Source organism: Lutzomyia longipalpis, chromosome 4, assembly GCF_024334085.1.
Source record: "Lutzomyia longipalpis isolate SR_M1_2022 chromosome 4, ASM2433408v1".
Lineage (NCBI taxonomy): Eukaryota > Metazoa > Arthropoda > Insecta > Diptera > Psychodidae > Lutzomyia > Lutzomyia longipalpis.
Window position 1 is genome coordinate 11,993,900 of NC_074710.1, and position 22,397 is coordinate 12,016,296.

At 34.9% G+C, this 22,397-nt stretch overlaps 2 protein-coding genes, 1 long non-coding RNA gene and 1 other non-coding gene across 5 annotated transcripts; 2 read left to right on the forward strand and 2 right to left on the reverse strand.

The window, feature by feature from the left end:
• Positions 1-841: 841 nt before the first annotated feature.
• LOC129796310 (senecionine N-oxygenase-like) lies at positions 842-4,942 on the forward strand. The gene is made up of 4 exons (XM_055838128.1): positions 842-1,031; positions 2,870-3,854; positions 4,440-4,586; positions 4,655-4,942. Exons 2-4 carry the CDS (start codon positions 2,889-2,891, stop codon positions 4,820-4,822), a joined length of 1,281 nt encoding a protein of 426 aa, XP_055694103.1. The 5' UTR covers positions 842-1,031; positions 2,870-2,888; the 3' UTR covers positions 4,823-4,942.
• On the forward strand, positions 4,326-4,398 carry Trnav-cac (transfer RNA valine (anticodon CAC)). Its single transcript has one exon. It is a non-coding gene; the product is annotated as a tRNA-Val (tRNA).
• Positions 4,882-14,055, reverse strand: LOC129796317 (alpha/beta hydrolase domain-containing protein 17B). 2 transcript variants are annotated; one of them, XM_055838135.1, is made up of 4 exons: positions 13,625-14,055; positions 12,381-12,660; positions 10,887-11,244; positions 7,560-9,057 (listed from the first exon to the last, which is right to left on the reverse strand). In XM_055838135.1, exons 1-3 carry the CDS (start codon positions 13,918-13,920, stop codon positions 10,933-10,935), a joined length of 888 nt encoding a protein of 295 aa, XP_055694110.1. In that variant the 5' UTR covers positions 13,921-14,055; the 3' UTR covers positions 7,560-9,057; positions 10,887-10,932. The 2 variants fall into 2 exon arrangements, with proteins under 2 accessions (XP_055694109.1, XP_055694110.1); XM_055838134.1 differs by lacking the exons at positions 12,381-12,660; positions 13,625-14,055 and having other exon boundaries at positions 4,882-9,057; positions 10,887-10,957.
• A 5,361-nt stretch (positions 14,056-19,416) lies between these two features.
• LOC129796336 (uncharacterized) lies at positions 19,417-20,005 on the reverse strand. Its single transcript, XR_008751216.1, has 4 exons — positions 19,936-20,005; positions 19,809-19,876; positions 19,680-19,746; positions 19,417-19,621 (listed from the first exon to the last, which is right to left on the reverse strand). It is a non-coding gene; the product is annotated as an uncharacterized LOC129796336 (long non-coding RNA).
• Positions 20,006-22,397: the final 2,392 nt, after the last annotated feature.

A 22,397-nucleotide genomic window follows, 5' to 3' on the forward strand; every position in this document is an offset into this window, starting at 1 on the left:
AGCCCTATCAAACATTTAATTATATTCTCCAAAAAAACTCCATAAACTTATCCACAAATCTCTGAATCTTGTTTAACCCTTTCGCGTCCGTGTGAAACATAGAAACATGCGCTCTTTTATTGTGATGCGGATATTCTCGGAAGACATTTCCCAAGTAAAACGTCTTTTTTTACTTCAACATCAAACTTCATTTATTGTTTAGTATTTTGTACGTTTCTTAATTAAATAGTTAATAAACATGAGACAAAAATTAAAACAATTTTTTTTAGTAAAACCTCGGAATAATAAAATGATTTTTATGTTTGGGTCTACTAAAGATCGAAAGAACACGAGGGGGTTAACAGAACTAAAATTTCTCAATCAGCTAATCAGAAAAAAGTAAGGTTATGTAAGGTTGCTAATGCTTCGTATTTATTGCTAATTTTCCAAAGCTTTCGGTCTTTATTAGCCTCTGACTTTATATTCTATCCAGAAACTACTTTTTCATATTTCTATACAGCTCATTGAAGCATTCAATGCTAGTATCTTATCTATTTATAATTACGATGTTTAAAAAAACGTCGGACACGCCATCTATGGGGAATTTCGATTTATCATAAGAGACAATAACAAAATTTACCCCTACTATATTCTTGGGAAATTTTGCTTATGTCCGATAACCCTTTATAGTTTCTGTATAATATTAAATTAATTAATTGCAAATAATTAATGAATTATTACAATTTTGCATTGAGGGAAAAGAGGTTATCACGAAAGGGCCATGGCTACTGCCGGTGTGACGTTTGGGAGTCAATGTGCACGCCAAAATGTATTTGTGAGCGATATAAAGCTCAACTTAATCAGTATGGTTTTATTTTAGTAAACATCAAACATAAAAATCTCCCCTTCTCTCGAGAAACTCTTCAGTTCTCGAGAAACTGTCGTAGCGATCGGTTGTCCGGTGGTGAAGAAAAGCCAATTTTGTGCGTAAAATTATTCCCCACACAGAGTTACTTGATACGTCGTTTATTGTGAACTGTATAAAGAGCGAGGTGAGTGATCTTGTGATCTTCATTTTAATTGCAAACATCACAAAATAATTTTGCTGCATTTTTTTTTGTGTGTATTTTTGTGACTTTTCCGCATTTTAAAATGCTTCTCTTATTAAGAAAAAACATCACATGACTCTGTGATCAACATTTTGTACTTCATGCTTCATCACAGGCATATCATTTGCATTTTAATGCAATAATTAGCGACACTGTGCTTCTTTTTGAACCTCTGTTTTTTTTTTCCTTTCTTAGTTGTTGATCGGTGTGATCGTTTAACATTGCGCGATTATTTCCGCATTTTATTTTCTCGAACTTTCATCACGATTCGAAGAGTTTGAAAATGAAGTGAACAGTTCAAAGATTTCAGGATGATTTAAATCAATTTTGTGGGCTCTTCTATTTATTTTTCATTATTGAGATAAAAGTGTCGCCATTCAGACATTCAGAAGAAAAACTTTTGGCGCCAAATTGTAGCTCTCAATGCTCCCAATTTGCTCTCTCTCTGTCTAAAACACAAATATCTAAGACTCTGAAAGCTTAAAAGATAAAGATTGTTAAATTTGTGCTTACACTACCACAGATTTACTGGATGATAAGAAAATCAATCAAAGGATCAATTAAAAATCAATTAATTTCCACAAATATCACTCAATTGGTGATTAAAATCAATTTAATAATCCCTTTTCGCGTTGCCACCAAATTCCTCCCTAATCTCCCCCATTCAATTAATTGATCTTTTAACTTCTTGCCTTTTCATTGCCAATTGCGGTATCTTATCAGCTTTGCCTCCATAATCATTGTAAAATGTTTTATTTCTTTTAATCCCTTAGTGTGAGACAAAGTACGCGATCTTAATGGATTGTTGCTTTTAAAGTAATTTAAGCGAAACGTGCGAAAAATCGTGTGAGCTGGATTTACCGGTCTCACGTTGAAAACTTACGGCGTCACTTTCAATTTCATCAAGTTTTGCTATGTAATAAATGTAAATTACTGTCCAAGAAAATTCCACCAAGTAAAAAAGCTGATTAAGAATATTTATAAAGGTGATAAATTAAAGAATTCATGAAGGCATATTCTTTCGAAAAGTTTCCTTCGAGAAGTCCAGTGGAAAATTTTGCAAAATTTTCCATAAAGATTTTTTGAATTTATGCCCTGTTGCAGGTAATTCTTTAGTACAGAAAGGTATTTTAGCTAATTTAGTGCAGGCATCTAACTAGGGCAAATGAGTTAAAAAGGCAAGAGTTTAGAAAATGGACAGAAAATCAATTTTGTAGCTGAGATAAAACAACAATGACCTGAGACAGAGATGGAATATTTTAATCAAATAAAATAGGTAATAGTTGTCCTAAATACTCTGGCTACTCTAACAATTTATTCATTTTTAATGAGCTTTATCGTTAACATGTTTTTGACCCGGCGCCTCCACTGCTTTGTTCTTTTTTCTTCATCAATTTATTAATTTTTTAACGACTATTGAGATCTAAAAATTAATTCTTTATCGTTTTTTAAAGCCACTAACATCACATCTAAAGATAATATATGTATATGTATTTTTACCCGGCGCCTCCATTGTAAATGGTTAAAGTTTCATTAATTTTTTTTTCTACAAGCTGCCTTCTTATTATTTCAAAAATTTCGTAACTTTAATTCATCCAATTTAGACGAAAATTTAGGGAGATTATTATATAGCTAACTAAGCTAAAAAAGAAAATAATAAACCTAACTTTATGAAGCTTTTCAGAGCTTTTTTCTGCATTACTGTCTATACAGTTTAAGATAATTGTCATCGTATTTTTTTCTTCCAAATTTTCGCAAATTTTTATTTATTTTTATTCCAGATAAAGGAAAAGCATCATCATGGGAGGAAAAAAGCGAGTTTGTGTCATTGGAGCTGGTACAGCAGGTCTTTGTGCTGCTAAGCACAGCATTGCAGCAGGAATGGATGTGACTGTGTTTGAGCAAATGTCCGAAGCTGGGGGTACGTGGGTTTATTCCGAAGATATCGGCAAGGATAAGTACGGTCTACAGGTGCACACGTCGATGTATCGTGGCCTCCGAACGAACCTGCCCAAGGAGATTATGGGCTATCCGGATTTTCCAATTCCCGGCGAGGGAGTTTCCTACATTCCCGCAGCTGAAATGCTAGCCTTCCTCAAGTCCTACGCTGAATCCTTCGGTGTAACGTCCCTTATTAATTTCAATCATCACGTTATTCGCGTACGCCCTGTGGGACAGGTAACGGAAAACTACACGTGGGAAGTTATGGTGAAGGATCTGCCCAACAATCAGCTTCTCACGCACACCTTTGACTTCATTTTCGTCTGCAACGGGCACTATCATACGCCCTATTCTCCTCGCTATCCCGGTCAGGATGACTACCGTGGTACCATTACACACAGTCACGACTACCGATGCCCAGAACCTTATGCCGGGAAAACTGTCCTTGTTATTGGTGCTGGACCAAGTGGCATGGATATCGCCTACGATATCTCCAAACACGCTGATCGTGTCACGCTCAGCCATCATCTTCCAGAGCCACCAAAGACCAAATTCCCGGACAACGTTACCCAAAGACCAGATCCGGTTAATTTCACCGAAGATGGGGTTGTCTTCAAGGATGGAAGTAGTGCAACCTTCGATGTAGTTCTCTACTGCACCGGCTATCGCTACACCTTCCCCTTCTTGAGCGTTGATTGCGGCATCACCGTTGAGGAGAACTTTGTGCAACCTCTGTACAAGCATTGCGTTAACATCAACTACCCCACAATGGGCTTTGCTGGGCTACCTTTCTACGTCTGTGCGTGCCAAATGATTGATTTGCAGGTCAGTAATTTCTTCTTCTTTTTCAAAGTTTTCTTTGAGATTTTTAAGAACATAAAAAGAATTTATTTTCCCAAAAATTTAAAGGAGAATTTTGAAGATTTTTCACACGAAGAAAATTGAAAATTAACTTTCTTGGAAAAATTTTGAGGCACGTTTTAGGGAAAATTTTGAGGCTGAGACGTTATTTCGCTATTTAATTGAGTAAAAATGCTATGAAATATACTTTAAAGACCGAAAATGGATTCAAAATATTTTTTCTTAATGTTTTATTCAATTATTTATGCTTAAAAAATAATAATTTATTAATCGTATTAATCAAAAATAATATAACGTTGTTCAAAAAAATTACCGAGTAGTGTAAGCTCAGTAAAGCACCATTCTCTTAAATTAAGAGATTCCAACAACACCCCTGAAAGACGATATTTGAGCAATTCTCTCACTTATAAAGCTTCTTTGCGCAATGATAAGCACGTTTTCGTAGTGTAGTGGTTATCACGTGTGCTTCACACGCACAAGGTCCCCGGTTCGATCCCGGGCGAAAACAGACTTTATTTTTATTTTTTTCTCTTTTATTTTTCATTTTAGGTTCGCTTCTGTGTGAAATTGTGGAGCGGTGGTGTCCGAATGCCATCTCGGAAGGAGATGATTGAGGATACACAGCGTGAGATGGAGGAGCGCTTCCAGAAGCGTGGCTACAAGAAGCGTCATGCCCATATGATGGGACCAGACCAGGTGAGTCATAGAAGAGATTTTTTTTTAATTTTTAAAAAATTATTAATCATTTCTTTTATTTTTTGTAGGGAAAATATTACGCAGACTTGGCGGAATGTGCTGGACTTGTACCCCTTAAGCCCGTCATTACGAAGCTCCACAATGAGAGTAGCCAGAAGTTTTTGGATGATTTAACGAATTTCCGGAATGATGTTTATGAGATTGTCGACGATGAGACATTCATCCAAGTTAAGTAAACCGGGATGGGGTGGGGAGCCCTAATGACCATGCAATTTCAATGAGATCAAATACTGTGTACAATCTATTCCATATTATATTTTACTTGTTATATTAACTAATAAATGTTTTACATACAATTTCTTCACATTTTTCTTTCCCCTTCTCTCTTCCTTTTGCTCTTCTCTACAACATGATGGACTCTTTTTGTCTTTTACAATTAAAACAAGCTAAATGCTGGGTAGAAAACTTTTTGTTTTTGTGTGAAAACGGAGAAAAATGATAAATTATTTAAAGAATTCACTCAGAATTGTAACGAAAAACGTAAGAATTTGGAAAAAAAATTAATTATCAATATGGCCGACGAAGGTGTAAGTTGCAGTGTTCGCCGCAATTTGATATTTTGACGCCACAGCTGTGTAAATAAAAAAAATGTCTACCCACGCATAACCTGCAAAATGGAAGATTTTTTTAAAAGGTTCATAATTGTTTTATTTTCTCTAAAGAGAACGAAGCAATAAAAAGGACGGGAATTCATCCCGGATGTGTTGGTAATTCAATTGTTTATCAGTCCATAGAAATTGTTTAGTTTTTTGCATCCTGAATTGAATCATAATTGATTTACAAGACGCTTCCGGAAAGAATTCCTCTCAGGTCCTCCTGCTGCCTGCTTTTCTCTGCCTTGCGCTTTTCTAAATTTAACATTCACATTTCCGCTCTAAATGAGCATCTTCCGGTTTTTTTTTTAATAATTATGTATAATATAATATATACCTATGTATTCTAACTATAAAATAAGAACTTTTCGCAATTAGTTTGGACTCTAAAAATGTGTTTAATATTTAATTTTAATCTACATCATATACTGATTTTTTTTTGTTATAAATGCAATTTACCAGATTACATCTTTTATCATGATTTTCTTTTCAATTACAATGATTGTTTAATTTTTTTAAATTTCAATCTACGATTTAAATTTCTTTTATATATAATTTTTAAATCTTCTATGCAGTCAAAAGAAAAACGCATGCTTCTTTGATGGTCTTTTCATAGCAATTTTCTTCGGAAAAACAAACACCATTAGCACCTTTTCTGTCTCTCATAATTCTTGTGCTTCTCCTCAATTTTCTTAACACTAAAACTATTAAAAATGTGTGTTTAATTTTTCTTTTTAATAATTCTGCAAATTTACTAAATTCCCAGAGATTTTTAAAATTCACCTACTAAATTTTGTTCCTTTTGATACATTTTACAGTCTTAAGCATTTTTTTCCGAGGGACACCGGCCCTCCATTTTGTGATTTAATTTCTTCACTTTCATTGCAGCGACGTGCAATTTATTTTCAAAACAGAAAGTCCACCATTTTGAATTTTTTAACCAAAACAAAAAAATATCGTTTAAAAACTAATTTAAAAATGCCGCCAAAATTCACAGCAAAAATTGGCATTTTCAAAAAATTCTTTTAACAATTCAAATAGATTTATATAAAGAAAACATCAACATCTTGGCAAGAAACTCACAAAAAAAACCTCAAGAATTTCTCTGTGAGAGACCTAAAATGCGCTATCACGTTAATTTATTCACCCCCCTTTGGTGGGATGATTAACAACGCTTTTGCACGCCACTGCACCTCCCCATTGGCAATTAAATAAAATTCCTTATTGCAATTAAACAGTGAAAGTATGTACAAAAGTTGGAAAAGAATAGCAGAAAATTGCTCTTCTAAAGCAAGACGAGAAAATTGTGGGAATATTCTGTAAGAGCAAAAGCATTTGGAAACACGATATTTTTTTTTTTACTAAATATACAATCAAATAACAAAGATTTATATCTCTTTTCTTTTACCTTCAGATCTACTTGATGTGTGTTTGTGTAAGAAAAAATTGCGATAAAAATTGCAACGAAATAAATTGGGCAAATATTGCACAAAATGGAAGATTCTCTATTCACATGGAACGTGGGATTTTCTTTAAGATCACCTTTTTGAAAGAATTTAAGAAATAGTTATTTTACAAAAAGAAACAGATCAGCTCAGAAGGACGAATCAGAAAAAAAAAGCAGATTTATTGGTTAACACGTTGAAGCCTGCTAGACGCATTAGCTTAGGACTTTAGTGACAGACTAATTCTAGCAGTTTTTTATCAATTGAAATTTACAATAATAATAATCCATTTATTTTAGGATGTTCAGTAGTCCCAAAAGAATTAATGTGTAGTAAAATGGAACATTCTAGCAGTTTTTCTTTCTACTATAATTTCATATTAAAAAATCTGTAAGTTAGACTAAAAGTTGAATTGAAGCTGAAAATTCTTTAACGTTCAATCCAGTTATAAGAAAACTGCAAGAATTTTCCAAGTTGCACAATTTTGAAAAATTCTAGTAGTTTTACATTAGAGAACTGCGAAGTAAGTATTTATTACAAATCAAACATCATATATCTTGAAACATATGAAATTGACAAATTCTAGCAGTTTTTCTAGCAGAATCTTATAACAATAAGAACTGTCAATTAAACGTCTTGGCTTATTCAAAACCACTGAGAGTGTAAAACCTTTAAAATAAACTTTCTGACCGTTTATAGATAGAAAAAAAAACTGCTAGAACTAACCAAATCTGCAAGTAGTATAAAGTTTAAATTTCTCATTAAAAGTATTCTTGAAACTAATTAAAAACCTTATTACTTTGCAACGTAGGATTCCCAATAAATCTGCTGAATCTGAAACAGGAAGTCTTTTAACTAAAAAAAAATCTCGCGAATTATCTTTAGAACTGACCTCACTAATTAAAAATCTTACAATATAAACCACTTTAAGCTAAACATGAGCTAAGAAACTATACAAACTTAATTAAGATTGTCAATAGAAGAGTTTTTGTCCGTAAATGAGCACAACACTTAAATAAAAAAAATGATTTCCTTGGTCTTTTAGCACTTGTCTCTGGATTCTCTGACACTCGATACGCAAACAAACAAACAAACACAAGGAGATGTTGGGTGTGGGGTGTAAACGTTAGTTCGGTGACCTTTCTAAGATGGCGGGTAGGTCCTTTTAGCAGGACGGATGTGTGTCTGTGTTATTTTGCTTGATATCCTTATTCTCCAGCACTGCAGCTTCAGGTTCTTCATAGCTCTGGAGGACGCACGAGATGATCTTGCTGTTGATCTCACCAACGGCATCCGCGATGGATTTTTCTTGCTTCTTCTTTGGTGCTTCATCTTTCTTCGGTGCATTGTCGTACTTTCCTTTTGTCACCACGATTGTCTTATTCTCGAGGGATTTCTTCTTGTACTCATCCGAAATAATGACAAGCCGGCGTCGAGATTGATTTGTCGTTGATTTCCTCGTTACTTCTTTGGGGGATTTATCGCGCTTCGGTTTATCCTTCACAGCTAACTTCTGACGGCGGGACTCGATATCCTTGCGATCATTGACAATGATCACTTCCTGCTTGGTGGTTTCATTGAGGAATTCATCGGAGATTATGATGAGCTCAATGGAATTCATATCGCTGAATTCCGAATGACTCTCCTCGGAGAGATCCTGAACGGACTTGGAGAGAATTTTTCCGTCACTTTCCACTGTGAGGGTTTTCTTGCTACCGAGTGTTACATCATCGACGGATTTGCTGTACATCTTCCCATCTTCACTCTTTTGACTCTTAAGCACCTTCCGGATGGACTTCTTCTTGCTCTCACCACCACCCTTGGGGGCGCTTCCTTTGTCCTTTGCTCGATTTGTCTTTGAGCAAATCACATCGGATTCCTTCATTGTGAATTTCAGTGAATCCCCCTTGGATACAAAGTGCTTTGTCCCATTGGCAAATTGCAGCTCATGAGACATTCCGCCGCCACAGCGTACCGTAACATCGGTGAGCTTGAGTACGAGTACACGTCTTCGGTCTCCGGGAACATTCACGCGCATCTTCTCCCGGATTTCCTTGTTGACGGCACTCACGAGGTCAACGGCAATAAAATCTCGTGCCGGAGAATCCCCCTGGGGCATTGGTTGGCGATCAATTGGTTCCCCATTGCATCGGCATGCTTTCACTTTGAGATTAATCTCAACGACACTGGCACATGGACAGTCGCCCGGCTTTCTATCACGCACCACACCACTCGTGCACGACATGCGTACACCGAGGGTATCTGTAGCCGTGACAGACACACCGGGCGCCTGATGCTAGAGCAACTTCTCCGTCGTGGAATTATTTGTTGGCGATGAGGTGATCGTGATGGAGCCATGCAGAATGTCGTCACCTAGAAAATTTATTTATTAGGGAAATTTTAATTTTTATTAAGGAATGACTGGATTAGAAAACGACTAATAGACTGCATAAACTAGGGGTGTAGTTTTCTATTAGGTCCCACTTAAGTTTTTAAAGCCATGCCTAAATTTCTAAAGTCAGACCAAAATTTCTAAGATCAGGCCTAACTGTTTAAAGTCAGGCCTAGGTTTTTAAGGGCAGGTTTACTTTTTTTTTAACCAGGCTTAACCTTTTTAAAGCAGACCTAAGTTACTTAAACTTGGTTTTTACCTAGTTTCTTAAACCTGTCTGTAGTTTTTTAAACTTAGCCAACTTAGCGGATGTTTTTAGCTCAGCTCCATTTTTTTAAAATCAGAGTTTTGATGTTCAAGAGTTATATCAGACTGAATAAGAGCTGAATTAATGTTATCACCTCACAATATATTCTGGCCCGGAGATTTTACCTACTCCCCCTCCCTAAATTTTTGAATTATCCGTAAAACTGAAAATTACGTCGATCTCTCGATAGGCAATGAAATTTTTTTTTATTTAAAAATTTTTTTAAACTAGATCTAAGAAACGAAGTTAAACTGTTTATAAAGCCAGACCTATTTTTCTTAAGCCTTAGTTCCTTCTTATTTACCTTATGTCAGACTTTTAAGACGCATTTAGCCTCAATTTAGCCTGATCTAACCTTGAAATCTTAAAAGCCTGACCTTAAAAAAAAAACTTAAGTCTAGTCTACGACAAAAGCCTTGCTTAAAAATCTTAGGAGTGAATTTAAAAATTTAAACCTAGTTTGAAGAAAACTGTAGTCTAGCCTAAGAAAGTTTGTTCTGGTTTAGAAAAACTGAGATCTGATCCATTGGCTGAAAAAATTGAAAATTCCTAAATTACAGAGACTATTTTATCTTCAACTTAGTTGAAGCATTCCTAACTGAAAGATATTCGTTTAGGAAGAATAATGTTAAAATTGTTCTTAAATGTAAATAATTAGATGTAAGAAATGTAAAAAATGAGATTAGATAGAATAGGATATCAGGACAAGATTAATCAAAATTTGCTCAAATATTCTTTTCAAAATTAAATTTTATTACTGCTTAATTTCCTTAAGTCCAGATTTAAGTCTCAAGTCTGAAGAGGTTTTTATATAAGAATAAAAAAAATCATGAAAAATTATGTTTTAACACTTTTCTTTAATTTCCCTGTCCTCGATTAAAATATCACAAAGTTCTTCCATGAATTTGGGTTTAAAGCAAAAATTTTAATTTTATTAAAAATTTTAAAACGTGTAAAAGGAAATAATTAAAACCTCTCAGAGTATAAAATAATTATAGTTCATATAAAGTATATACATATACGCTCATCGTCATAGCTTCCATTATTCAAAATAATTAAAAAGCTCAGTCAAAGCTTTAGGACAATAGGCGAGAGATTCTTAATTACAGGCCAAAAAACGAACGTTTTTTGAAGCTTGTTTTTATTCTAATTTCCAAAAGCTCTATAATTATACTAAAATAACGCATTGAACCTGCCAAAGGCTGAACTCTCTCAGTCAAAGGCTTTCAATTAAAATGCGAAAAGTTCATAATAATGACTCGCTTTGTTTTCCCATTTTTTCCTTACACAACAACATTTTTCCACAACCGATTTTCGCGCTGATTGTGTGGAATTTTATTCATTACAGCGTAGCAAAAGGGGTTGTGTGTTGGGCATTGAAGCGCGTATGGAGAAAATTTTAGCGACACACAGGCTTGATTTTTTCTAATTCTTTCGTTGTGGAAAATATTGGGCGGGGAGGGAAAGTGAAATAAATAAAATTAAAAAGAAAAAGTTACTCACCAGAAGCAGCCTCTTGAACGCTGTTGTTGCCGGAATTCTGCTTATGTCAGTTGACTAACTCCACCGAGATGAATTGCTTCAGTCTGTCGAGGTACTGGCTGTACATCTCGACATCATTGTGCCCCGCCCCCTCCACCCACAGCGGCTCAACGGCACGGGGGCACTTCTCATAGATTGTGACCCCGTGCGAAAAGTCGATAACCTCATCCTCAGTGCCGTGAATCACGAGAACGGGGGATGTTACTTTGGGCACCTTATCGATGCTGGGGAATGCGTCGAAGAACCACGTGCGCTTCGTGGCGGGAAAAGCAACTCTCATGCCGGACATGAGGGGTGAATGGAGGATTACGGCACCCACCTGCAAAAGTCGTGGGAAACATCATTCATCATTTCACTGAACTCGAGCAATTTTCCGTATCAATTCACCCATTGAAATTAGAGTTGCAAAACGAAAGTTTGAAGATTTTATGCGTGGGCTTTGTGTTATAAATCTCAAAATTATTTCCAAATTTACGCAGAAAATTAACGACTAAGTGTCTTTAATATAAAAAAAGTTAAATATATGCATTGTTAACATAACAATTAATTAATTACATTATAAAACACGAAAACTATTATTAATGAGTTTTTGAGAGAGATTCTTTTTCTTATTTAATACTACATTCTTTGGCGGGTCATCGGGGTCAATTTAATCTTCAACAACTGAATTAGTGTTTTCAAAGTTTCAAAAAAGTCTCAACAGTTCTTTAAGAATATTTTATAATTATGTAGATAATTTTGAAAACTCTATTACGCATTGTGTAACAAAAAGATCTCTTGTGTTCGTGTAGAAAAATAACTAATTACCCAGTTTATCAATATTTATTTACTATAAACATGAAAAGTCTTTTAAAATTTATTAAAAAAAATTAATTTTTGAAGATTTTTTTATGAGATAGGTTATTTATAAAAATTAATCAATATTTGTCAGCCGGATAATTATCATCATAATTTTTTATTTACAGCGTCTAAAAATAAAAATGATTTAAAAGAAAACTAAAATTGATAAAATAATTTATTTTTTAGTACAATTTTTTTACTTTCAAAATTATTTAAATTATGATGATAATCAATATTTCAATTTTTATATATTTTGTTAAGAACCTTTATCAATTCAAGAATTTTAAAGAAAAAATTCCTTTTTTGATTTCCAGGAATCTTCTCTTTCTAAATTATCTAAAGGAGTCAAAGAAACAATTACAAAGACATTTGAATTAAAAGATAATAATAATTGAAAATAACGCAAAAATGTCTGTGATTTTCCATATTAAATCTATACTTCACTCGTAGATCTTAAATTCTCTGTAACAAAATTATTTTGCAGAGATGCTTTATTTTAGTGTTATATTTTTTGTTATCTGCAACATTTATTTATTTATTTTTTAATAAAAAAGGAAGAGAACTCAAGATATAACGCTAATGAAAATCTATCTAAGAAATTAAATTCTCCTTTACCTCATATCGACTTGCAAGATCAACTGTGGGTACTGTGCCAATGCTCTGGCCGTAGAGAATAATATTTTCAGGACTAATGCCATATCGTGTCCTTAGTGCATGCCATGCTGCATCAATGTCAGCATAGAGATTCTTTTCCGATGGCTTTCCGGTACTCATGCCGTAGCCTGAGTAGTCATAGCTGAAGATGTTGCAGTTTATTTGCTTCCCAAGGCTAACGAAGAAGCTGGTCATCTGGCCCAGATCTACGGCATTCCCATGGCTGAATAGCAGCGTGAATCTAATGACAAAGTGAAAGGGAATGTGAGGCTTTTTCTTTGCGTCATCCGGTGGTTCCCGCGCGTGAAACGAGTCGCGCGACACACACCGAAAAACTTCCAGAAAAAAAAGAGCGATTAGTCAAGCCGTGGTGAATGATGTTTTGCTGCTGATATAGAAAATCCGAAAGTGCGCGCGAGCATTAAAATAAAGAGCATGAGAAGCTCTGTGTGGGTTTGAATATGAAGCATTAATTTGTATGAAAATAATATTTTAGTGATACAAAGAGCCTGAAGAAGATTAAAGAAATACTCGAAACGTTACTGACACGAAAGTTTAAAAAAAAATTAAATTGGAAAAAAAACATTCAAGTCCTTTTCTACATTCTCTACAACTCTATAATTCTTAAATAAGCTTGTATTGTTGGATGTGAATTTTTTTTAATAGCAATGTTTGCTGTATGAAGGCTGAGGGCTTAATGTTCGCCAGGAAACTGGAGTATCTTATCAATTTTGCGATAACTTCATGAATTTCTTGAATTTATCAAGGGGTTGTGGGTGGTGTTTCTCCTTGCTTTTACCAGCCGTCTATTTTTTATGCACCCCACAAATCTCATTGAGGTACGGGAAATTGGATATAAAGTGCACTATGTCGTCACTCTTGCTATGTGTGTATATAGTTGTGGTGCCTACAAAGTAAGCCAATCGATCGTCGAGATAATTGGATTTATTTTCCTAATTACCCTCTTAGCGGATCATTATCGCCTCGGGAGTATATTTAACCAATACAAAGCAACATGACATGAGGTCAGGCAGCGAAAAATTGCAATGCGCCACTTCCTGGCCATCCAGGAGTACAATTTGAGAAGCACTGTGAGGTCTGTCTTTGTCTTTTGCCACTTTTTGTGCTTCTGGGTGTTCTTTGTGACTCACAAGCAACCCAGGGATTGGCAAAACAAGAGAGAGGCGGAAGTCTCAACGACTCACCTGGCATTTGAGCTGCATCGCACAAAGAGACAAGCTATTCGATTGCCGCGAGCAGAACGCGTGAAGAAGGCTTCAAAAAAATCCTTTTCACGATCCGTATACTGCCAATCGGCCTTCTCCAGCAGCACCAGGGCATACTTTGTGGTTGAAGCCTCATCAGCTTTCAGTTCATACGACACTTCCGGCGGCAGGAAGGCGAGCTTTGAGGCAATTCGACCAGGGCAGGGTGGGCAGCAGAAAAGGCAGCACAGCTCACTGAAGCTCAAGCCATTCATTGTCTTCGCCTCTGGTGGCATGTCCACACTGAATCACCCCACTGAGATACGAAATAAAAAAATTCACACACAGAACTACGGACCACCCAGAGACACAAAACACAATTTCCTGCTTCACGGATACACCTCGGCACTCTGTCAGTCTGGAGAGGAGATTTGGCCAGAAAGACGCACCATGGCGCTGGCGGGAAGATTGTGCGCCAACGACATCTTCCACAACTCCAGCATATTGCCGGGCATGGTGTGTGCCTGAGCACGAGAGGATTTTATAACTCTGTACAGCCGTTATACAAAATGACCGTTAAAGCTCCATTTCCCGCGCTTTTTTAAACAATGGGATGAATGGGATAGATTCTGATAAAAATATTTTCTTTCCTTTTTTAACAATTTAAAAGTTATATTGTAAGATTTTGACAGATAATATTTAAAAAATCATTCTATTGTCGTTCTATAAAAGAACAAATAAAGAATTAGTTGTTTCAGAAAACAATCAGAAAGAACTTTAAAGAGTTCAGTCTCTGGAAAAATAATTTTCTTTGAGAAACCTGTTTAAAAAATCGAAATAAAATTTCAAAATCTTACAAGATTTTTCCCAGAATACCAAAAATCTTATAACTGACGAATTATAAGTGAAGAAAAGAAAAGATTTGTATCAGAATCTACCACAATATTCAGAATGCTGTATGAAAGCAGGATAATTTTATTAAAACAACTGATCAGTGTCCGGTAAATAAATTTTGATAGAAAAATTTCTTACCGACTACTTTAAAGTAAAAGGAGTTTACACGTTTTCCATAGGAAGATTTCCTAGTTCGAGAAATCAATCAAAACATACGTAATCTGATATAGAATTCAAAGACAAAAGAATAAGAAATCATCTATTAAGATTTTTCAATTTCTCCTGTGATCAATTGAAAGAATCCGGAAAAGATTTGCTCAAAAATGCCAACAATGACGTCACCATTGTGTTTAAGTCCTTTTTATGCATAGAGCATTAATACTAATATTTCGTCTGTGATTTTTGACCAAGTATTTTTATCATTTTTATGCTTCAAAGGAGATAAAAATACAATAATGACGTCATTCTTTATATTTTTAGGTAAATTGGTTTACCTTTTCCAGTGGAAGTATCGTTAGCGATTTTTTAAAGCTTTTTAATTTCCAGCTCAAATATGTGTCCATCGAATAAGAGTTTTTTTCAATGACACAAATGGAATAAATTAATTTTCATTCCATCATTAAGTTTATTATTTTATTATTTATTTATTATTTATTATTTTATTTCCTTTAACTCGGGTTGCGTCTGCCGCCGTCTTACCACTACCAGCCTCCCCAGGAAAACGGCAGAAAACCTGGTTCTTTGGCTGTATGTGTCATTCAATGTTTTACAAATAATTTATATTAACAATATGTTCACAGTATACAGCCTATATGTTATCGAGAGAAAATTCTCACTAGGTGGTGGGGAGGAAAAAGGAAAGTAGGGCAGACCCGAGGAAAGGTAAGCGACAACAGGCCCTAGGGCACGCTTCGTTGTCGCTGAGTTCATTTAATAAACAATTTAAAAATTTAATTACAATAATTTAATAGAGAACGAAGAAATCTATTATCAATATCACAAAATCTTACGTTACGTTACATTAGCATAGAACAAAATCAAGTAGAGAAGAATATAAAAATAAAGAAAAAGAAAACAGGATGATATATTGGAGAAGTATAGTATCGTTATTATTTTTTATAAATATTGATATTCACGGAGAATTTTAGTCAGAGAAAGAAAAAGAGACTGGAATAAAGAAAACTGAGTAATATTTCGGTAAGAAAGGCAAGTGAGTTAAAAAATAGCACTCCTAGGAATCAGCAGCAAGCGCAAGCATTAAAACCAGACCCAAGCAACCGAGGCAAACCATCACCAATAGGAGTGAGCGTCCATCCAGCAAGAAACAAAAATTCCTTGTAATAAAAAAATATGTACTAATTGAGCGTTGGAAAAAAAAAAATAAGGGGATCGCCCTTATATAAGCCGTCGTATCCAGGATTACCCGCAGCATCTCTTTACAATCTAATGTATTACATTCTTTCTTATTTAACTGCCTATCAATTACAAGTGGGCGAAGAAAACCAGAAGGGAAAAGAACTCCCACTTGGCAAAACTACATAGCCTCAGAGTGCTACGGGGTTTCCCTTGGCGAGGCCATGAATCAACATCTTAGGAAACAAATCGCGGTCACTGGACGAACACCCACACCCACCCAGAAAGAAGCCAAAGCTCACGGGTCCAAACCGCAATGCAGCACGGAACGCGGAAACCTCTATTTACGGGACGTCGTGAAATCATCCCATAATGTCTTCAACAGGAGCCTTATAAATGAGAAGGAGGACATATTCTGATTCTTCATATGGTTTGGCAGGTCATTGTACAAGTGAGGAGCCAGAAAAGAATAAGTTCGTTTAAACCACTCTGTTTTGGGGTGCGGTATTTGCAGATTGACGCCCGCCCTAAGTGGGCGAGTTCTACGAGAGTTCAGAAATCCTCCTCTAATAAAGAATGTTCTTAGAGTTTTAAATTTGAAAATGTATTCGAAAGGAAGGATTTTTTGATCAAGAAAAGTTTGAAAAAGGGAGTCAAATTTACGTTTTCTGAAAAGAGCTCTTATTGATCTGCGCTGTGCCATTTCTATGGCTTTCCAATTGGAACGAAAGGCCGCACCCCAAATAACGATACCATACTGGAGTCTTGATTCTATGCATGCAAAATAAAATGACCGAGCAACGCCAGATGGACAATATTTTCCAATCTGATAGGCTTTAGGAATTAGGCGGTTGAGGGAATCACACAATCGGTGGAGCTGTGGCTTCCAGGTTAATTTACTATCAATAACGATCCCAAGGTATCGACTCTCTTCCATAAAAGGAATCTCAATGCATGCGTCCCCGCAAATTCCTCCGCAGGATTGGGAGTGGGAGATTATGGAGGTATCATCTGACGGAGGAGACGGGGAGAAAAAGCGCATTGCAGTAGATTTATTACTTAAAATCAAGGAATTATTGTCTAGCCATCTTCTTATACATCTCACATCCTCAGACATTTTATTGTCCACCTCAGCCCACTCGTTACCATCAAAAACTAATGCCAGATCGTCCGCATAGGCCAATATATCCCCATTAAAGCTTTGTTTCAACAAATCATTTAAATATATGATAAAGAAAAGTGGGCCCAAAATTGTGCCCTGCGGCACCCCACACTTAGAGGTCTCAAAATCACTCAAAGAGCCCTCCAGCCTCACACACTGTCGTCTTTGGGAGAGATAAGATTCAAATAGAGAGAAAGCTACCCCCCTCACCCCCACATCAAATAGCTTCCCCAGCAGAATTTTATGAGATACGGTATCAAATGCTTTCGTTAAATCCAGAAACACGGCTGAAACGCATTTACCATTATTCGCCGCGAGACTAACATGATTAACAAAAGTGATCAAAGCATCTTCAGTGCTACGACCGGGGGTGAAACCATATTGGTTACCACTAAAGAAATTAATACTATTTAGAAAATTTTCAAGTCTAGACTTCAGAACTTTTTTTTTTTATGTTTTATAATAAAAAAATAAAACAAGAAGACTTCATCATTTGCATAAAAGGCATATACGTTATTTAGTTTTCTAAACTTATCATTAAGGATAGATGAAATGAATTCAAAAAGTTGTTCCTTCCTTCAACTGAATAACTGACCTTTTTCCTTTAATTGGTTTTCTATAAGAGCATACTTGTCCATCACAGAACTTACTCCAAAAGAAGTTTTGTCATGAAGAAAGGTAAATCAAACTGCAGTGTCTTTTGATGAAATATTTGATTTATTGAACGATTGCTTTCATTTTGCCTCATCTTGAGGTAAAATATTGCAATGAAATAGTCAATAAATTTAGTTTAATTAGTAACTCAGGAGAGACAAATTTAATTAATTAATTAAATGAATGAATTGCTATACAAGTGCAGCTTCATTGCATCCCTTTGATGGCAACACCCATCAAAGGACTCATCACATTTTGATCAATCACAGAAAAAACATCACAAATGATGGGCAAAAATGGAAAATTGAAGTAAAAAAATACTCAATTAAATTTTAATGAAGAAAAAACCACAGCATTGGAAATGACATAATTATGTGAGCAACGAGGTCAGAGTTATTATATTTCTGCTGATATGATTTTGTTCATCAACTTGTTAATATACAATTTGCATGACTGATTTCTATATAGAATGAGCATGTAATAAAAGCACATTATATCTTTTTTGCATTCTGTGTGTTTATTTATGTTTTCTTTTTCTCTTATTGGTTAGCATGCGTTGGGAAATATTCCTTTATACATAGTTGCAAGGAATGCAAGTAAATAACACAGTTTTTGTAAGAGAAAATGTAGATATGTGGTCATGTTCGCTTGATTTTATGAAGATATGCAAAAAAAAGTCTACATCACAAATAAATAAGTTATTAAATGGGTCATTTTTTCATGAAGAAAATTCAATTGTTGGAAAGAAAAATTAAATAAAGATAATCAACGGAATTATTGAGTTTTTCTTCAAAAAATCATTCTCTTTCCAATAAGATTTTTTTATCCATAAAATAATTTTTTTAATACCTTTTTAGTAAATTGCAATCAAACACAATATTTTTGCTGTGAATTTTATTATTTTTCCTACTCCAACCATGTATTTTATTTAACCCTTTCGCGCTCATTGGGTTATACGTAGACCCAAACGTGAAACTTTTTTTTTCCAGAATTTTACTTAATTGATTTTCCAACTTGAAAATGCCGTAATTTTACGTAAATTATGCCAAAGAAGACGTTGTGCTGACTAGGAAATTTTTTCTGGGAGCATTCCTCTTAGAATAAATATCGCGATAAGGGAGCGCATGTTTCAATGTTCTACATTTCACGTGGACGCGAGAGGGTTAACATATACCCATTGATTTATTTGAATATACCTTTGTGCAATGTACAGTGATTTTTTTCCCGGGATTTATTGACATTTCATCTTCAATATTTTTTTTCTCTCTCTTGTTTATATTTCCCTCACTGCATTTTTTATATTCCCATTGTAGTAATGCTTACCTATTAGTTATTAAAAAAGTACCTACATAAAAACATTTTTGATATAGTAATTCTGCTTCCCAAACGGATCAGTTTCCGGATTTAATTTGCAAATTTAATTCAATGCAAATTCTGGGTTAAATTACTATTCCATACCATGTTTACTTTTCTAGGGATTGCTTTAAAATTATGTGTTATACTCAACATAGACTCTGTTTTTCTCTCCTCACCCTATCCACTATGTAAGACTCAAAAGTTGGACTTGTGAGACTGGTGCCTGGAACTCGATACATACATATATGGGAAGTTACATATATCCGGTCAAAGTAGTTGAGACAATATCAACTTTCATATCACATAACATTGAGAAGGAACTTTCTTGAATTAATTTGTAATAAAGTCATCTAACCTTTCATCATCCCTCTGCTGCTAATCTCAATATGTATACCTATATAGGATGGTTAAGATAACATGAACCGCTTTTATAGCTTCAGCCGATAATGTCGGTCCATCTTGACCACCTTTTTATATGTATAGTATAACTGTTCGCAATTGAACAAGAACTTTTTATTCATATATTTTCATCAAATCGCAAGCTTCAGGCAGACCAAGCCGTAGCGTGTAATTTTGGTCTGAAACAAAAACATATTCTAAAATCTCTCAAATTTAAATCTCCTATCTTAAACTTACTCGAGATAATATCCCTCCTAAATTGGGCTTGCCTGCCTTTTTCTTCTCAATAAATCTTCTAATTCCCCTGAAAACAAATTATAAATTAATATTCTAACATTTCTTCATTCCATTTCTTCTGATTCTAACCTCACTGTTGTCCGTGTATCTCTTCATCAACTTTTCTGGGCGTTTACTTCTTCTTCGCCTAATTTTCCCTGCAATACAGAATCATCTTACTCTACTGATCATTTTCTTAAGAGTTTTCTCTACTTACATTCAATATTAATCGGTAAATTTCACAAATAAATGGAGAGCACGCGACAACTTCTACTTTCTTCACTAAAGTCCTTCCATCATAAATCTAACCTGCCTGAAGTATGCGCTACTTAATACAAATTTAATTTAATTTAATTTCGTTTGGAAACGAAATAAACTTATTATTATTATTATTATAAACTTATTATTATATGTAAACTCAAACGACTAAAACTAATTTTCAACAATAACTATACTTTGGAAACTAATAAGACTGTTTTTTTTGTGAGAAAAATCAAATGAATATTGAATAAAATATGAAAATTAAACTACTAAACTTATTAATGGGCTTAGGGTACAACTCATACATATCTATAAGAAGCATAAAATTATCAAAATTTTATTCCTTCTCTAAAATTTGCGTGAAGCGCTACAAAAATCCCCGCGAAGCAAAACACGTTTTAAGAAATAATTTTATCATTTTTTACCCACTTTTTAAATTTTGATTCAATTTTTTTTTAATTCTTAGTAAAATTATTTAAATCATGTACTTTCTTTTTCAGGATCTTGATGATTTCCTTGCGAACTGAAAGGCATTAAAAAATTAGGAAACATTAAAAAAATTTAATATTAATAAACTTGTACATTCCTCTTGCAGATTCATCTCCTCAAGATCTGCAAAGAGGAGTTCGCAGTGATCAGCTGTCTAGCGTCCACCGAATACAAACTCCTCATTGCCCTGAGGTCATTCAACGTCGCCTTTGCCTGGGTAATTTCTGCTTTATCGTTAACGTTTCTTTCTCAAATGATCTTCAATTCAAAATGTGAAAATCAATCACGAAGTCCCCATAAGAGTACACAAATAACCTGTTTTTGTATATTTAATGATAAGTACAGCTATCATTAAATATACAAATTTCTCTATGCTGTCGATGCTTCAACTTAAGACAATCTGTGAAAAAAAATTAATCCAAGTTTCCCATAAAATATATAAATATTTTGGCGCTACGTCCCATATAGGAACAGGGCCGGCCGCCCTATGTGATGTTGTTGTTCTCCTTGTGGAGAAGTAGTGAGCGGCCTTGCTAGATACTACCACGTGTGGGCCATTTTACGGATAGGAGTGTATCAATCTCCTGATCCAACCGGTCAACGTGATCTAATTGCACGTTGGCGGATGGGGCGCGTTGCCGGGTTCTGTATTCGAACCGGCGACCTTTGGATGCGCAATCAAGCGCTCTATCCACTGCACCCCAGGCCCACGAAGTTTCCCATAAAACTCAATTTATTTTTTTTTTCCGAATTCTTCATAATCTTATTAATTTTCCAACAGCTTACATCAATCTATTTTTAAAAGGAATTTTAAATGATCATTTACTTATGTGTTTAAGAGAAAACTGACACTTTGTGTTGTTAAGCCAAAAGTCCCGATATGTGCTTTTATTAAAAGCCAATTGGAGCTTTTATTGCATTCTTTGGTATTATTCTGTGTTTCCGTCTTCCCACACATGACTAACATATGTTTATAGATATCTATGTACTATATGAAAAGTGTTGCAACGTAGAGTGAATAAAATGGAAAAGTCGGAAAAGTGGAATGGGAGTTCAAAACCGTATCATTTTCCCTATTTCCGAGGACCTTCTGCATCAGTGGGAAAACAATGGTGGAGTGAAAAGTGAGAAAATTGGTGTTTTATTTTGCAGTTTGAACGGATTATCCCTCTTCAATTAAATGAAATAAATCCCATTTCCCGTGCACAATGGTCCACTTCACAATTTCGTGTTTTAGAGGTGGGTATGGGGTTGTTTGTGCACACTGGGAAAATCACGTGTGGGCGGTCCCACATCACCCACTCACCCCCATGCTGGTGTATGTCCAGCATGGCTTCACATGGAAAATTGAAATTCAACTGCACTCTCTGTCAATTGAATATGCTTCACTACACTGAATTGCATATTTTTTGCTCCTTTTTAAAAAGGCCCTCGAGCATATAGTTGGCAAAAAAAAAACAGCCCCCACATTTGAGGGAACTGATATGCTGTGAAAAATGTGAATGTAGTTTAGTTGGGTGGGTGATCGACAAAGAGATTTTTTTTGTGTTGCAACATTGCTCGTTTGGATATTGAATTTTGCCATAAGAACAAAATTACCTCTAAGCCATTATTTTAAACTGCCAATCGAATTTCTTGTGCGTAAAAATGCTTGTTCCGATATGATTGACACCTCTGTGAAGTTTTTCCAAAATGAAAAATGTCAATTCCAGATTTTAGAAACAAAATGCAAAGATTTTTTTTCCAATTAAAATGATTTAAAAAAATTCTTTTCTCAGTAAATTTAATATTTCAATGATATTTTGATTTAACCATATCTAAGATTCCCTTTTAGACGAGTTTTTCTTTAAGAAATCCTTATAGTGTTTGATAGGGCTTAGAGGAAAGTTTCTGAATAAATTTTTACGTTTAATCTTCTACTGGGAATTT

What these genes read in the sequence shown, in the direction of transcription:
- LOC129796310 (XM_055838128.1), top strand. Translation starts at nt 2,889, where the DNA reads ATGGGAGGAAAAAAGCGAGTTTGTGTCATTGGAGCTGGTACAGCAGGT. An exon ending in GCCAAATGATTGATTTGCAG is followed by an intron (nt 3,855 to 4,439) that starts GTCAGTAATTTC and finishes TTTTCATTTTAG; the next exon opens with GTTCGCTTCTGTGTGAAATT. An exon ending in ATATGATGGGACCAGACCAG is followed by an intron (nt 4,587 to 4,654) that starts GTGAGTCATAGA and finishes TATTTTTTGTAG; the next exon opens with GGAAAATATTACGCAGACTT.
- LOC129796317 (XM_055838134.1), bottom strand. Translation starts at nt 8,929, where the DNA reads ATGTCGTGCACGAGTGGTGTGGTGCGTGATAGAAAGCCGGGCGACTGT.